This window comes from Ranitomeya variabilis, chromosome 2 (assembly GCF_051348905.1).
Source record: "Ranitomeya variabilis isolate aRanVar5 chromosome 2, aRanVar5.hap1, whole genome shotgun sequence".
In the NCBI taxonomy this organism is placed as follows: Eukaryota; Metazoa; Chordata; class Amphibia; order Anura; family Dendrobatidae; genus Ranitomeya; species Ranitomeya variabilis.
In genome coordinates, this window is record NC_135233.1 from 701492371 (window position 1) to 701508297 (window position 15927).

The 15927-nt window shown below is 40.1% G+C and overlaps 1 protein-coding gene across 1 annotated transcript in view; it reads left to right on the top strand.

The window, feature by feature from the left end:
* The first annotated feature begins 2317 nt into the window (after nucleotides 1-2317).
* Nucleotides 2318-15927, top strand: part of LOC143807646 (uncharacterized) — a 1106746-nt gene continuing 1093136 nt past the window's right edge. The window contains exon 1 of the mRNA XM_077289447.1: nucleotides 2318-2726. Coding sequence (XP_077145562.1) covers nucleotides 2705-2726 — 22 coding nt within the window. The 5' untranslated portion in view covers nucleotides 2318-2704. The remainder of the gene's footprint in view (nucleotides 2727-15927) is intronic.

Below are 15927 nucleotides of genomic sequence, written 5' to 3' on the forward strand. Positions count from 1 at the left end.
GTTTAGTTCAGGTCAGAGAGAAGGTCATGCGATTAATCTTCCATCTTTAAGGCCATTACTTGCTAGCCAAGGAATGGAGTACTTTGATGCATGCGATGAAGCATTTTCCTGCATAAAAATCATGGTTTTCTTGGAAAAAGAAAGACTTTTTCCTCTATCACTGCCTGAAGAAATTGTGTTCTATAAATTGGCAGTAGGTTCATCCTGAAAAGGTCCAACCAGCTCATCTTTAATAATGTCAGCAAATAGCAGTGCTCCACCTCCACCTTGCTTTCATCTAAGTTGAGGTGGAGGTCTGTGTCCAGTACAGATCAAGCCACGGGCCCATCCTTCTGGTCCATCAAGAGTCACTCTTATCTCCTAAGTCAATAAAACCTTTGAAAAAATCTGTTTTCAAATATTTCTTGGCTCAGTCTTGATGTTACAACTTATGTGTTTTATTCAGTGGTGGTCGGTTTTCAACCTATCTTCCCTTGGCCAGATAACTGTGCACTGAACACTGCGTACTTTAGGCACTCCAGGGTGGTTGCAGTTTTGGAGTATGACAGGACTGGAGGATAATGAACTAAACTCTCACTATCTTCCCTCACATAATCTTCAATCCTCCCAAGACCTCCTACTCTCCTCCACACTTATTCGTTCCTCACACAACCGCCTCCAAGATTTCTCTCGAATATCCCCCATCCTTTGGAATTCCATGCTTCAACACGTCCGATTATCCACCACTAGTATTGAGCATTCCGATACTGCAAGTATCGGGTATCGGCCGATATTTGCTGTATCGGAATTCCGATACCGAGTTCTGATATTTTTGCGATATCGGAAATCGGAATCGGAAGTGTGCGGTGCGTATGGTTCCCAGGGTCTGGAGGAGAGGAGACTCTCCTTCAGGCCCTGGGATCCATATTCATGTAAAAAATAAATAATAAAAATAAAAAATATTGATATACTCACCCCTCCGGCGGACCCTGGCGCTTAGCGGTGCCTCCGTTCCTAAGAATGCAGGGAGTGAATGACCTTCGATGACGTCGCGGCTTGTGATTGGTCACGTGAGCGGTCACATGAGCGGTCACGCGACCAATCACAAGCCGCAACGTCATCGAAGGTCCTTCACTCTGCATTCTTAGGGAACGGAGGCAGACGCTTGGACCGGTGAGAGCCGGGGCTGTCAGAGGGGTGAGTATATCAATATTTTTTATTTGTATTCTTTATTTTATACATGAATATGGATCCCAGGGCTTGAAGGAGAGTTTCCTCTCCTTCAGACCCTGGGAACCATTCCGATATTTTGTGTCCCATTGATATGCATTGGTATCGGGTATCGGTATCGGCGATATCCGATATTTTTTGGGTATCGGCCGATCCAATCCGATACCGATACCTTTGCATATCGGAAGGTATCGCTCAACACTATCCACCACCCTCGGATCCTTCAGACAGAACCTGAAAACCCATCTCTTCAGGAAAGCCTACAGCCTGCAATAACCATTCTGCCGCCTCACCAACCACCCGAGCTGCCACCTCATCAGCCACCCAAGCTGCAGCCTCACCAGCCACCCGAGCTTCAGCCCCACCAACCACCCGAGCTGCTGCCATGTCACCAACCACCTGAGCTGCAGCCTTGCCAACCACCCGAGCTGCCGCCTCACCACCACCAGAGCTGCCGCTGCCATGGCTTGAGATCACATTTCAAGATTTACCACTGATAAACAAGAGTAATTCATTTTTTTAATTATTAATAATAACTTTTTACTTAGGTTTATACTATATCTTTAATCTGCCACAATTATCAAGTTTTGGAACATCTAAGGATATGAAGTTTAGCTAAAGCTAGCTTAAACCGTGTATGTGTGTACAAATATGATATATCTTATCATAGTGAGCCTGACTTTCTTGTTTGGGACATAATGTAAAGATTGTATACTTTCATGGGACTACGGGTAGACCTGTTGTGAGTTGTACTGCACATAGACAAGTGATGATAAATTTGGTGCCTTTATGTCTGTGTTACTCCATATTTCTGTTCTGGATTTTGCATTGAATGTTATATTATGGAAACAATAGACCAGAAGGAGCACTTTGTTAACATAAAGCTTATGTGGGTCACTGTCAGAGTAATTTGCAGAGTATCTGTTACTTTGTAGGTCTGCCACAAGTGAGGGTCTACATTGGCACGTCCAGCAGTGAAGGAGTGAATGACATGAGCGCTTGACAGACAACACAGATGGGACCCACCCTCAACCAAATAAGGCCAGGAAGAATGTAAAAGCAAGTGTGCTAAGAATAAACCTGAACATCAATGGATAATGTTACAAGACACTCCGAGACCTGTCCCCTGCAAAGTGCAGTTATTATGAGACAAGCTGCAGGGCCTTGACTGGCTCTAATCAGTTCCTTTGCTTTTTTTTGCTGTCTCAGATTTTCAGTTCTTCTTAGAGTCGAATACCTAATATTATTAGGGATCCTCAGAAGAACTGTAAAACTTTTCAAGTAGTGACCTTGAAACACTAAGTTTGATCCTACGACTTTTTACCTTTAGCCTTCAGGAGGGGACGCTGACATTAATCTAGCTCCAGGCAGCATAAAAGAGGAAGGAACTGAGTTACCAAACACAGAATCCTAAAAACTCTAAAATTGTGCGTCTCCACACCTGAAGACTTATGACCTGTTACTGCCATTGATTCCTTAACGTCCAATCAACGCTATGACGGAAAGCACAGCTGAAGGTAATTCAAGCATTTTTTAAGATGCAATTAGTTAGTATTGATTAGCAATGATGAAGTTAATGTCACGTTAAGTATGCCGATAATCCGATAATTAGCTGTGTCATTCGAGACAATGCCTCGTATTCTCGTTTTGCTCTGTTGCTCTGATGAGGGAACACTGTTTTTGTTCGTTGTGATATCAGCCAATTAATATATCTAGTTTTAGATATTTATTAGTTATTACTAATAAGATTTGTGTTCAGGTTTTTTTTATTTTACATTTATTGAGTGCTGAAAAATAAAATCTCTTGTCCACTCTATAAATAACTGGAAATGTGAAGCCTTCTACAGATAATCTCTGACCATCTTCTGATGTGACATAAGAACAACATCCATTGCATTCGTCAGCTCCTTGTACTTTTAAGCAGTTAGAATGAATATTTATATCTGTGACAGGGTCATTCCTTTTTATTATTCCATTTTTTTTTCATTTCTTTTTTTTATATGCTTTCTTTTTTTCCTCCCCTTTTTCCAAGTGCCCTAACATATTTTTCATGCCGACATAGCCATATGAGGTCTTGTTTTTTTGCAGTACAAGGTTTTTTTAATGACATCAGTCACATTCACAGATAATATACTGAAAAGCAGGGGAAAAACGTGGTAATATGGTGAAAAAGACACAATTCCGCTCTTGGTTTTTTTTAAGGCGTTTATTCTGAAGCAAAAATAACCTTGCAATACGATCTTCAAGATCATAAGGATTCTGATCATTTAGATTCTTTTACATTTTATATTTTATTGTATTTAAAAAATTCTCTTTTCATTTTATGAAGCCGAAAACTGTTTAGTTTGTGTTTTTTTTTTTTTCCACAGCAAGTTATAATTTTTATTGGTACAAGTGTGGGGTCAAGTACATTTTTTATTACTTTTTATTCAATCTATTTCTACAGGCAAGTTGCCAAAAAAAGCAATTTGGTTGTTTGATTTGTATTTTTTTATTTGTATTTTTTTATTTTCGGAATGGAAAAAGGAAGGTGATAACTTTCAAAACTTTTGTAGCTGTTTTTTTCCATTTTTATAGGTCCTAAAGTGAACTTGAATCTGCAATCTTTTATTACGCATATACAATACACTGCAATACCTTAGTATTCCAGTATACTGCCAGTTTACCTATATGAAATGGAGCCAAGCCATTGGCTATGCTTTATATGAGAATAAAGATGGCAGCAATAGTGGCTTGACCAGGCTCCTGGCTGTCATAGTAACACAACAACATACTGTCATTGAGTTGCAAGGGGTCAAGATTGGAGAGAAATGGCAGCTACTCTCCTGTCCCCAGTATTTATACACTTATATGCAGCTGCCATTGATTGATAGCCACATCTGAGTGGTTAAACAACAGCTACTGTATTTATCTCTAACTGCTGTTGCTAAAGGGAGGTGCCAGCTAAAGAGCCATCATCCTGCCCTACCACATGCACCTTATATCAAGTACAGCTGGTTGCTCAAAGAGGTTTTGATATAGCACATTTGCACGCTAGTGATCAATGAGTTATAAGGGATATATATATATATATATATATATATATATATATATATATATATATATATATATATATACACCAAGTCATTTAAGTGCATGTATTTCTGCACATGGTGCTCATACTCAATAGTAAAGATGAGCGGATCTGAAAAAATTTAAATTTGAATGACTTTTATTATGCTCTGGGATCTCTATAGACCCCAGAGCATAATAAATGTAAGATGTAAAAAGAATAAAAACTTAAACACACCATATCTGTCACCTCTCTGGTTCCTCCACATCTCACCATCACCTGTCCTGACCTCGTTACATCCTCTGATCGCTGCTGTGAGCTCTGATTCTTTTTGTCTCTTCACACTAGGCCAGACTTATAGCTCTGATGAGACATGGGACAGTTCTGGGCAAGCACACTGAACAAAATGAACTTGTGCAGATCCATCGCTGGCCTCATCAGAGAAGAAAGTGCCGGCCTAGCATGGAGAGGACCAGGAATCCAGCACTCGTGGCTTTGATAAAAAGATGCAACAAAGACTTGACAGGTGATGGTAAAGTAGCAAAGGGGCTAAGAGTGTACGGTGAGTCTAGCTTTTAAAAAAAAAAATAATAATTAACCTACAGGTGGCTCGCTAGGGTTTAGTAAAATGGAGATTGACAGCCAACATTTTGCATGTAAATTAGTGAAAAAAAATCACATTTTGGCCTTGATGTGATTTGTTCAAACATTACAGGGCAACTCATTAAAGAAAGGCTGTCTTAAGCACAAGGTACAATCAGGATTTTCTGGTAGTTGTAGTTAGAGAAATGTAATGTATCTTATTTTAATCTGCTGGTGGTCAGCAAACTCTTACGTCAAAACTATGGTCCTGTTTAGTGAAAGCATTCATTTTACACATTTGCAGATGGAAATGTGCACATTGTAGTTTCAGTTGAAAAAATGTTAAACAATAATGATAAAAAAATAAAACAAACATGTTAACAATGATATACTGTCTAATCAGTTTATCCAAAAATATATCTGATCACTGTATTTGAGTGAAAATCTATCTATCTATCTATCTATCTATCTATCTATCTATCTATCTATCTATCTATCTATCTATCTATCTATCTATCTATCTATCTATCCTTCTATCCATCCATCCATCCTGTGTATTCCAATATTAGTATGGCATTCCTCCACATTGCATAACAACCCTTAATAGATTTACAAATTTGCTGTGCATCCTGACTCTTATATTTTATTATTGTTGTGTATAGTAAATTTTGGATAAAACAAAATTTCAAGTAATTGTCTGGTTAAAATAAATTATCATAGATCCACAGAATAACTTATTGATGGGAGGAAGTGCGACTACTGAGACCCACACATTAGAATGGTGTGTCGGTGCTCGTGCTTAACGTTTGCGCTATTCATTTCCATATGTGGCTGCTGAACGCTGCACTCTGCTTTGCCTGGTGGCCCCATAATAAATGAATGGAGCAGCGGTCGGGTGTCCCATTTTGTAATGGGGATAAATGTTCCCTGTCAGTAAATGCAAATTCTCTAAACCATTTTTAACAATGTTCTTTGTATGATTTCTAAATAACAGATGAAATGAGCATCGGTGTGTCCAAAAGATGCGGCATTAGTTTACTAATCATTTATAAGATTTCCATCTAAAACAGACGGACAGACATACAATAATGAAACAAATATCACAGTTGCAGCAATAATCTCCTGTTTATAGTCTCTGTCCTGATTTATTATTTAGGTTTTTTTAAAGTCGCTTTCCTTTTTTGTCTTGTGGTATTAGTTGTTTCCAAAAGTTGCAATTTGACACCAAAGTCGCAAAAAATATGATAAATCGCTTGCATGTTTGAAAATACACTAGGGGGACTGGAGTGTAATTGTGCCAAATTTTATGATTTTTTAAAAAGCTACACTTGAATAATCAGGTGAAGACATCTGGAATCACTAAACTCTGCCCACAAACTGGAAAAACAAACAGGTGCATGCCCTTATCAGCTCCCGCCTTGACTACTGCAACCTCCTACTCTCTGGCCTCCCCTCTAGCACTCTGGCACCACTCCAATCCATCCTACTCTCTGCTGCCCGAATAATCTATCTGTCTACCCGCTATTCCCCAGCCTCTCCCCTATGCCAAGCCCTTCACTGGTTTCCTATCTCCCAGAGACCCCAGTTCAAAACCCTTACAATGACATACAAAGCCATCCACAACCTGTCTCCTCCATACATCTGTGACATGGTCTCCCAGTACTTACCTACACGCAACCTTCGATCCTCTCAAGATCTCCTTCTCTGCTTCCCTCTCATCTCTTCTTCCCACAACCGCATCCAAGACTTCTCCCGTGCTTCCCCCATACTCTGGAACTCTCTACCCCAACACATCAGACTCTCGCCTACCATAGAAACCTTCAAAAAGAACCTGAAGACTCACCTCTTCCAACAAGCCTACAGCCTGCAGTGATCCTCAACCTACTGAACTGCCACACAACCAGCACTACCCTCTCCTAGTGTAACCTCACTCATCCCCTGCAGACTGTGAGTCCTCACGGGTAGGGTCCTCTCTCCTTATGTACTTGTATGCCTTGTTTTCACCCTTGTTTAATTGTATTTGTCTATATTTGCCCCCTTTTCACATGTAAAGCGCCATGGAATAAATGGTGCTATAAGAATGTATAATAATAATAATAATAATAATAATAATAATAATAAAAGGTGAGCACATATGAAATAGACATAAAAAAATACTTAAATAGAATAATTAAGTGTTTGCAAACAAACAGGCACAAAACGCACAAAGCTAGACAAAAAAACTGGTGCATAGGCAATGATGTATTGAGGCTAATCTTGGGTGGGATAATTGATTCACAAGTCTCCAGTCTATCAGGCAAGTCAGTAATTTTTGACTGCTGGACAAGAGACCTGAAAATTTCTATACCTTTTGGGATTCCCGACTCTTCTTATTATTGATAGCAAAAGACTGACTGGCGCATCCAAGCTAGTGTGAATAGGTGTAAACTAGGAGCAGCTTCTTCAATATACAATTGCCTAAAAAAGTGGCACTCTATCATGCTAAAGCATGTCAATGTGAAATATATGAAAGATGAATAGCAATATGGCTTCCGAATACTAGAAAAAAAATGAGACTCTTTGCACATAATTTGCCAAGTCATGCTTGCCCATCAACCAACGTCAAGGTGGTCTCAAAAAATTATGGGTCCCTCTCAATGTGAATAACTCTCTTAGTCCATCAGACAGTTCAGTCATTTTTGACTGCTGGACGGGAGACCTAAAAAATTCCATACATCTTGGGATTTCTGACTCTTCTTCTTATTGGCCAGCCTGACTAATCAAAGTAAGAACCAGGAATGCCAGGAGGCTAGGAGAATCTCAAGTCTCCCATCAAGCAGTCTAAGATTACTAACCTGGTTGATGTGCCAGAATCCTGCAAAAAGATTCTCCTATATCTAGTGGCCCCTGCAACTGAATATAAAGATGATTTTTGCTGAAAAAAATCCCTTACACAAACACGAAGACCAATTTTAATGTGATCATATAGAGATTTTTAATAGTTCTCAAGACAGTATATATGATAGCAGTAAAGTTATACATATTGACTCACAGTTAAACATTCTCTTGTCCTTTCCATCCACCCAGGAAAACCATGGCTTTTTTTCCAACAACAAATCATCTGCTGAGTTTGCTGCACAGATACTTTTCACTTTTCGCAATTTCAGCATCATCCATCCTTAATAAAATAGTGCCTAATATTTCACAAAACAGTACTAGTGTACAACAGATTAAAAGTATATCTTTTGTTCCCAACGCTGTAATAATGATCTTTTTGTGCCCCCAATAAATTTAGGCTGTGTGCACACGTCGCTTTTTTTCGCATTTTTTTTGCAGTTTTTCGCTATAAAAACGCTATAAAACCCCCCAAAAACGCTCACATTAGGCATCCTATTTAATAGAATGCAATCCACATTTTTTGTGCACATGCTGCGTTGTTTTCCTGAGCGGAAATGCTTTCCAGAAAAAAACACAGCATGTTCATTAAATTTGCAGAATCGCGGGGATTCCGCACACCTAGGAATGCATTGATCCACTTACTTCCCGCAAGGGACTATGCCCACCATGCGGGAAGTAAGCAGATCATGTGCGGATGGTACCCAGGGTTGAGTAGAGGAGACTTTCCTCCATGGACTGGGCACCATATAATTGGTAAAAAAAAGAATTAAAATAAAAAATAGTGATATACTCACCCTCTGATGGCCCCCGGAGTCTTCCCACCTCTCAGCGGTGCACGCGGCCACTTCCATTCCCATGGATGCTTTGTGTGAAGGACCTGCGATGACATCGCAGTCACGTGACCGTGACATCATCGCAGGTCCTGCACACAAAGCATCTTTAGGAACGGAAGCCGCCACGTGCACCGCTGAGAGGCGGGAAGACTCTGGTGGCCATCAGAAGGTGAGAATAATTTTTTTATTATTTTTAACATTATATCTTTTTACTATTTATGCTGCATAGGCAGCATCAATAGTAAAAAGTTGTTCACACTTGTCAAACACTATGTTTGACAAGTGTGACCAACCTGTCAATCAGTTTTCCAAGCGATGCTACAGATCGCTTGGAAAACACTAGCATTCTTCAAGCTAATTATGTTTGCAAAATGCTAGGAATATGCATGCCAATTCCGCATGCGATATACCCACGGCAGGAGTTGCAGAATTGCCGCAGAAATTTCCGCGGCAATTCTGCAACGTGTGCACTTAGCCTAACAGTGATTTATTAGAGCTCCAGACTGTAATATTGCCCACCATTGCATCCACTAGCAAAGTAATAATGACCCCTAAAAAATATTACTTCCCTATGTGTTCACCCTTCGTAGTAATAGCCCCTCACTTTTTCCCCTACACAGTAATTAGGCTGTGAATGCCCCCTTATAAAATAATAATGCACCTTAAGTAACCCATTTACAAGAAGTAATGCTCCAAGTACCCCTTAACAAGTTATAATGCTCCAAGTATCCCATTAGCATGTGTCTTTAAGGCTGAGGGTCCCTTTCCACTTGCGAGAGAAAAAACGGTCCGTAATCTCGACCGAAAAAACGGATGTAACGTATGCGATTGTCATGCGAGTGTCATGCGAGTGCAATGCGATTTTTAATCGCATCATCCGTTTTTTGTAATCGCATCATCCGTATGACATCCATATTACTGTCCGATTTTTACGCACCGGTGTCCTTTGAAAAGCCGGCAAATCAGTGCTGTGTACAGTAAAATCACACTGACAGGTTAGAATAGAGTAGATATATATATATATATATATATACATAGAATAGGTATATATACATATATATATATATATATGTCAGTGAGACACCTATATATGTATTTTTATATTTAATGCAGCGCTAGATAGCGTAAAAGCCGCTAATTCAATTGCCGGCTTTTGCTCTCTCCTTCACAAACCCGACAGGATATGAGACATGGTTTACATACAGTAAACCATCTCATATCCCTTCTTTTTTTACATATTCCTCTTCACAAATGTAACAAGTGTCTGTGTGTCAAATTTGGGGCCTCTAGCTATTAAATTAAAGGGTTAAATCACGGAAAAAATTGGCGTGGGCTCACGCGCAATTTTCTCCGCCAGAGTGGTAAAGCCAGTGACCGAGAGCAGATATCAATAGCCTAGAGAGGGTCCATGGTTATTGGCCATGGGGGCCTGGCTACAAACATCTGCCCCCAGAAAAAGCACATCTGGAAGATGCGCCTATTCTGGCACTTGGCCACTCTCTTCCCACTCCCGTGTAGCGGTGGGATATGGGGTAATGAAGGGTTAATGTCACCTTGCTATTGGAAGGTGACATTAAGCCAGATTAATAATGGAGAGGCGTCAATTATGACACCTATCCATTATTAATCCAATAGTACGAAATGGTTAAAAAAAAAAAACACACACAATATTGCAAAGTATTTTAATGAAATAAACACACAGGTTGTTGTAATATTTTATTGCTCTCTCAATCCACCTAAAGACCCTCATTCTGTAACAAATTAAAAATAATAAACCAACAATATACATACCTTCCGAAATCTGTAAAGTCCCACGATGTAAATCCATCTGAAGGGGTTAAAATATTTTACAGGCAGGAGCTCTGCTATAATGCAGCTGTGCTCGTGCCTGTAAACCCCGGGGAATGAAGGTAATGTAGGTCAATGACCTGTAGTTACCTTGAGTTGCGGTGATGCGCCCTCTGCTGGATGTCCTCATGAACTGGAGCCTTGGAAAAGTTCCCACGCTCGAGTTCATATGAGGACATCCAGCAGAGGGCGCATCACCGCAACTCAAGGTAAGTACAGGACAAGCCCCTGCTATCCATTCAGTACCTGGGGTTTTACAGGCACGAGCGAGTGCATTAGCACAGCTCCTGGCTGTAAAATGATTTAACCCCTTCAGATGGATTTACATCATGGGACATAACAACGGAAGGTATGGAATATTGTTGTTTGTTTTGTTAACTTTGTTTCAGGACGATGGTCTTCAGGTGGATTAAGAGTCTAATAAAATATTACAACAACATGTGTCTTTATTTCATTAAAATACTTTTAAATAATGTGTGTGTTTTATTAATCATTTCACACTATTGGATTAGTAATGGATAGGTTTCATAATTGATGCCTCTCCATTATTAATCTGGCTTAATGTCACCTTACAATAGCAAGGTGACATTAACCTTTCATTACCCCATATCCCACCACTACACGGGAGTGGGAAGAGAGTGGCCAAGTGCCAGAATAGGCGCATCTTCCAGATGTGCCTTTTCTGGGGTGGCTGGGGGCAGATGTTTGTAGCCAGGGGGGGCCAATAACCATGGACCCTCTCTAGGCTATTAATATCTGCCCTCGGTCACTGGCTTTACCACTCTGGCGGAGAAAATTGCGCGGGAGCCCACTCCAATTTTTTCCGCGATTTAACCCTTTAATTTAATAGCTAGAGCCCCCAAATTTGACGCACAGACACTTGTTACATTAGTGAAGAGGAATATGTAATAAAAGAAGGGATATGAGATGGTTTACTGCATGTAAACCATGTCTCATATCCTGTCGGGTTTGTGAAAGAGAAAGAAAAAGCCAGCAATTGAATTAGGGGCTTTTATGATATCTAGCGCTGCATTAAATATAAATATACATATATAGGTGTCTCACTGACATATACTGTATATATTCTATATGTATATATCTACTCTATTCTAACCTGTCAGTGTGATTTTACTGTACACAGCGCTGAATTACTGGCTTTTCAAAGGACACCGGTGCGTAAAAATCGGACAGAACTCGCATGGTGCGAGTGCTGTGCGATTTTTTTCTCGCACCCATTGACTTGCATTGGCGAGTCTCGTCCGAGAATCGCAGCAATACGCAGCATGCTGCGATTTTTTTCTCAGCCGACCCAGATTTTTCTCAGTCCGATTTCGGCTGAGAAAAAAATCGCAAATGAAAAGACACCTATTAAATAACATTGGTCCGAGTGCAATCCGATTTTTTATCGGATTGCACTCGTCCGTTTTCCTCGCAAGTGGAAAGGGGCCCTAAGGCTAAAAATGCCCTTTCAACAAGTGATAATGCCTCCTGATTTCTCCTTATGCTCTGTGTGCCACTTTAACAAGTAATAATGCCCCCCTCCCAAAAAAATTAAAGAAATACGTGTGCCGCCCGTGTGGCGAGTGGGTACCACACGGAGCGTGCAGGAGACAGCGCTAAAGTTTAGCGCTGTCCCCTGCATCGTGCTGAAGCCGCGATTCATATCTTCTGTGCAGCAGCATTTGCTGCATAGAAGATATGAATAATAGCGTTTAAATGAAAGATCTATCTGTCCGCCGCCCCCCCACCCCCTGTGCGCCCCCCCGCTGTTCAGAAAATACTCACCCGCATCCCTCGTTGGCTGTCGCTCCTTCCTGGTCTGGCCGCGGCTTCCACTGTATGCGGTCACGTGGGGCCACTCATTTACAGTCATGACTAGGCGGCTCCACCTCCCATAGGGGCGGAGCCGACTATTCATGATTGTAAATGAGCGGCCCCACGTGATCGCATACAGTAGAAGGCGCGGGGCAGAGAGGAAGCAGCGACAGCCAACGTGGGAGCGGGTGAGTATTTTCTGAACAGCGGGGGGGCGCACAGGGGGTGCGGGGATGGCGGACACATAGATCTTTCATTTAAACACTATTATTCATATCTTCTATGCAGCAAACGCTGCTGCACAGAAGATATGAATCGCGGCTTCAGCACCATGTGGGGGGGACAGCGCTTACTGTAGCGCTGTCTCCGGCACGCCACACGGAGAACGTCCGTGTGAGGTGCGTGTTTTACACGGACCCATTGACTTTAATGGGTCCATGTAATATGTGCGCTCCCACGAACACTGACATGTCTCCGTGTTTGGCACACGGAGACACGGTCCGCAAAAAATCAATTACATCTGCACAGATGCATTGATTTTTATGGGTCTACGTGTGTCAGTGTCTCCGGTACGTGAGGAAACTGTCACCTCACGTACCGGAGCCACTGACGTGTGAAACCGGCCTTAATGTTACATCTATTTATCTTTCAACCATTACTTTTTCCCCCTTTTTTGTTGTCGCTTTCCTTAATTCTTTCAACCTGCTTTCTTAATTTATTAGTTTTTCAATCCCTTTCTTAGAAATGCAATCAACAAGCATCACTAAAATGACTTTGGATGTGGCTGCCTGAAAACAGATTAAACATGTTCAATAGCCACTTAACAACCCAAGCAAAATAAAAAAGCAATTATTGTAAAATATGACTACAATTTTTTTAATTAATTTTCATTACACTTTTTGGGGGGTTCAATTAACAAGAGAAATGTGTCTTTTGAACACTGTTTATATTTTAGTTTAATTGACTTGTTATTGCCTTTCTCCAGGTTAATGCAATAAGGCCAATACTAAACTGATGTGTTGTTTTTAGGTTTTACTACTTTTACATAAAAAAAAAACAAGCAAAAAAAATACATTTATTTTGCAGTTGCCATTTTTTATTTCAGGTTAAGTTTTTTATTTCAGCTGTAGTTTTTATTGCTACCTTTTTTTGGAACACAAGTTTTTTTTATCATATTTTATTTTATGTCAGGCTGTACTTTAATTATTACCGTTTAGAAACACATGCGACTTTTGATCAATTTTTTAAAAAAATGTGAATTGAGAAATAACAAATCTGGCATTATTTTTGCAGCATTCAACATTCAAGATAAATAATTATATAGTTTTACAGTACGGGTAGTTATGGACTTGACAATACAAAATATGTGTCTTTTTTACAGTATATGTTTATTTGAGTCTGTTGTATGGAGTTCAATGTTTATGGAATATTGATGACAGATGCATACTGTAATGGCTCCACATTCTGATAATGGGGTGAGCTGACATCAGTATTCGATATATGGGATGGTTGTGTCATATCACAAAATTTGCTTATATTGCACAAAAATGCAGATCATAACTAGTATATTACAAATAAAGAAGTTGCTGAATACAGTAAACATACAGCCTTCCCCCTTCCTCTGTTCTTAAGTAATGGCTGTGGTAGTCATCTCTTGGTACAATCGCACCTTAGGAGCAAGGGGGAACCCTTACAAAGCATTAGGGGGCATTTCAGAGTTAACCTCTTAACAGCCACCAAAATGCATTAAAACGATGGTCTTTAAGAGGCCTTATTCCCTCATCGCCATTTTAAAATGGCAATTGGGAATAAGAGAATAGTACCCTGCTCTGGCCTTAATTCCCATAGGTGACAGCTGTACATGACATTATCACTTATACTGTACAGTGAACCGTGCAAAAATTATAAAATAACTATTCTTGTACTGCTGTCTATTTGTTCATTTTGCCTCCCAAAAATTGGAATACAACTTGGCTCATATTTATACTGTGCTATCAGCTGAGCACTTACATCATTTTTTCAGTGTAAATTCCCAAAATTGCGATTCAAAAAAACCTCCTATGGAACCTCTCACTTACAGTTATATGAAAAAGTTTGGGCACCCCTATTAATCTTAAGCTTAATGTTTTATAAAAATTGTTTTTTTTGCAACAGCTATTTCAGTTTCATATATCTAATAGCTGTTGGACACAGTAATGTTTCTGCCTTGAAATGAGGTTTATTGTACTAACAGAAAATGTGCAATCTGCATTCAAACAAAATTTGACAGGTGCAAAAGTATGGGCACCCTTATCATTTTCTTGTTTTAAATACTCCTACCTACTTTGTACTGACTTACTAAAGCACTTTTTTTGGTTTTGTAACCTCATTGAGCTTTGAACTTCATAGCCAGGTGTATGCATGAGAAAAGCTACTTAAAGTGGCCACTTGCAAGTTGTTCTCCTGTTTGAATCTCCTCTGAAGAGTGGCATCATTCGCTCCTCAAAACAACTGTCAAATGATCTGAAAACTAAGATTATTCAACATAGTTGTTCAGGAGAAGGATACAAAAAGCTGTCTAAGAGATTTAACCTGTCAATTTACACTGTGAGGAACATAGTAAGGAAATGGAAGAACACAGGTACAGTTCTTGTTAAGGCCAGAAGTGGCAGGCCAAGAAAAACATCAGAAAGGCAGAGAAGAAGAATGGTGAGATCAGTCAAGGACAATCCTCAGACCACCTCCAGAGAGCTGCAGCATCAACTTGCTGCAGATGGTGTCACTGTGCATCGGTCATCTATACAACGCACTTTGCACAAGGAGAAGCTGTATGGGAGAGTGATGCGAAAGAAGCTGTTCCTGCAAGCACGCCACAAACAGAGACGGCTGAGGTATGCAAAAGCACATTTGGAGAAGCCAATTTCTTTTTGGAAGAAGGTCCTGTGGACTGATGAAGCCAAGATTGAGTTGTTTGGTCATACAAAAAGGCATTATGCATGGTGGCAAAAAAACACAGCATTCCAAGAAAAACACTTGCTACCCACAGTAAAATTTGGTGGAGGTTCCATCATTCTTTGGGGCTGTGTGGCCAATGCCGGCACTGGGAATCTTGTTAAGGTTGAGGGACGCATGTATTCCTCTCAGTATCAGCAGATTCTTGACAATAATGTTCATGAATCAGTGACAAAGTTGAAGTTACGCAAGGGATGGATCTTTCAGCAAGACAATGATCCAAAACACCGCTCCAAATCTACTCAGGCATTCATGCAGAGGAATAATTACACTGTTCTGGAATGGCCATCTCAGTCCCCAGACCTGAATATCATTGAAAATCTGTGGGATCATTTGAGGAGGGCTGTCCATGCTTGGCGACCATCAAACTTAACTGAACTGGAATTGTTTTGTAAAGAGGAATGGTCAAAAATACCTTCATCCAGGATCCAGGAACTCATTAAAAGCTACAGGAAGCGACTAGAGGCTGTTATTTTTGCAAAAGGAGGATCTACTAAATATTAATGTCACTTTCTGGTGAGGTGCCCATACTTATGCACCTGTCAAGTTTTGTTTGAATGCAGATTGCACATTTTCTGTTCTGGTACAATAAACCTCATTTCAAGGCAGAAACATTACTGTGTCCAACAGTTATTAGATATATGAAACTGAAATAGCTGTTGCAAAAAAAACAATTTTTATAAAACATTAAGCTTAAGATTAATAGGGGTGCCCAAACTT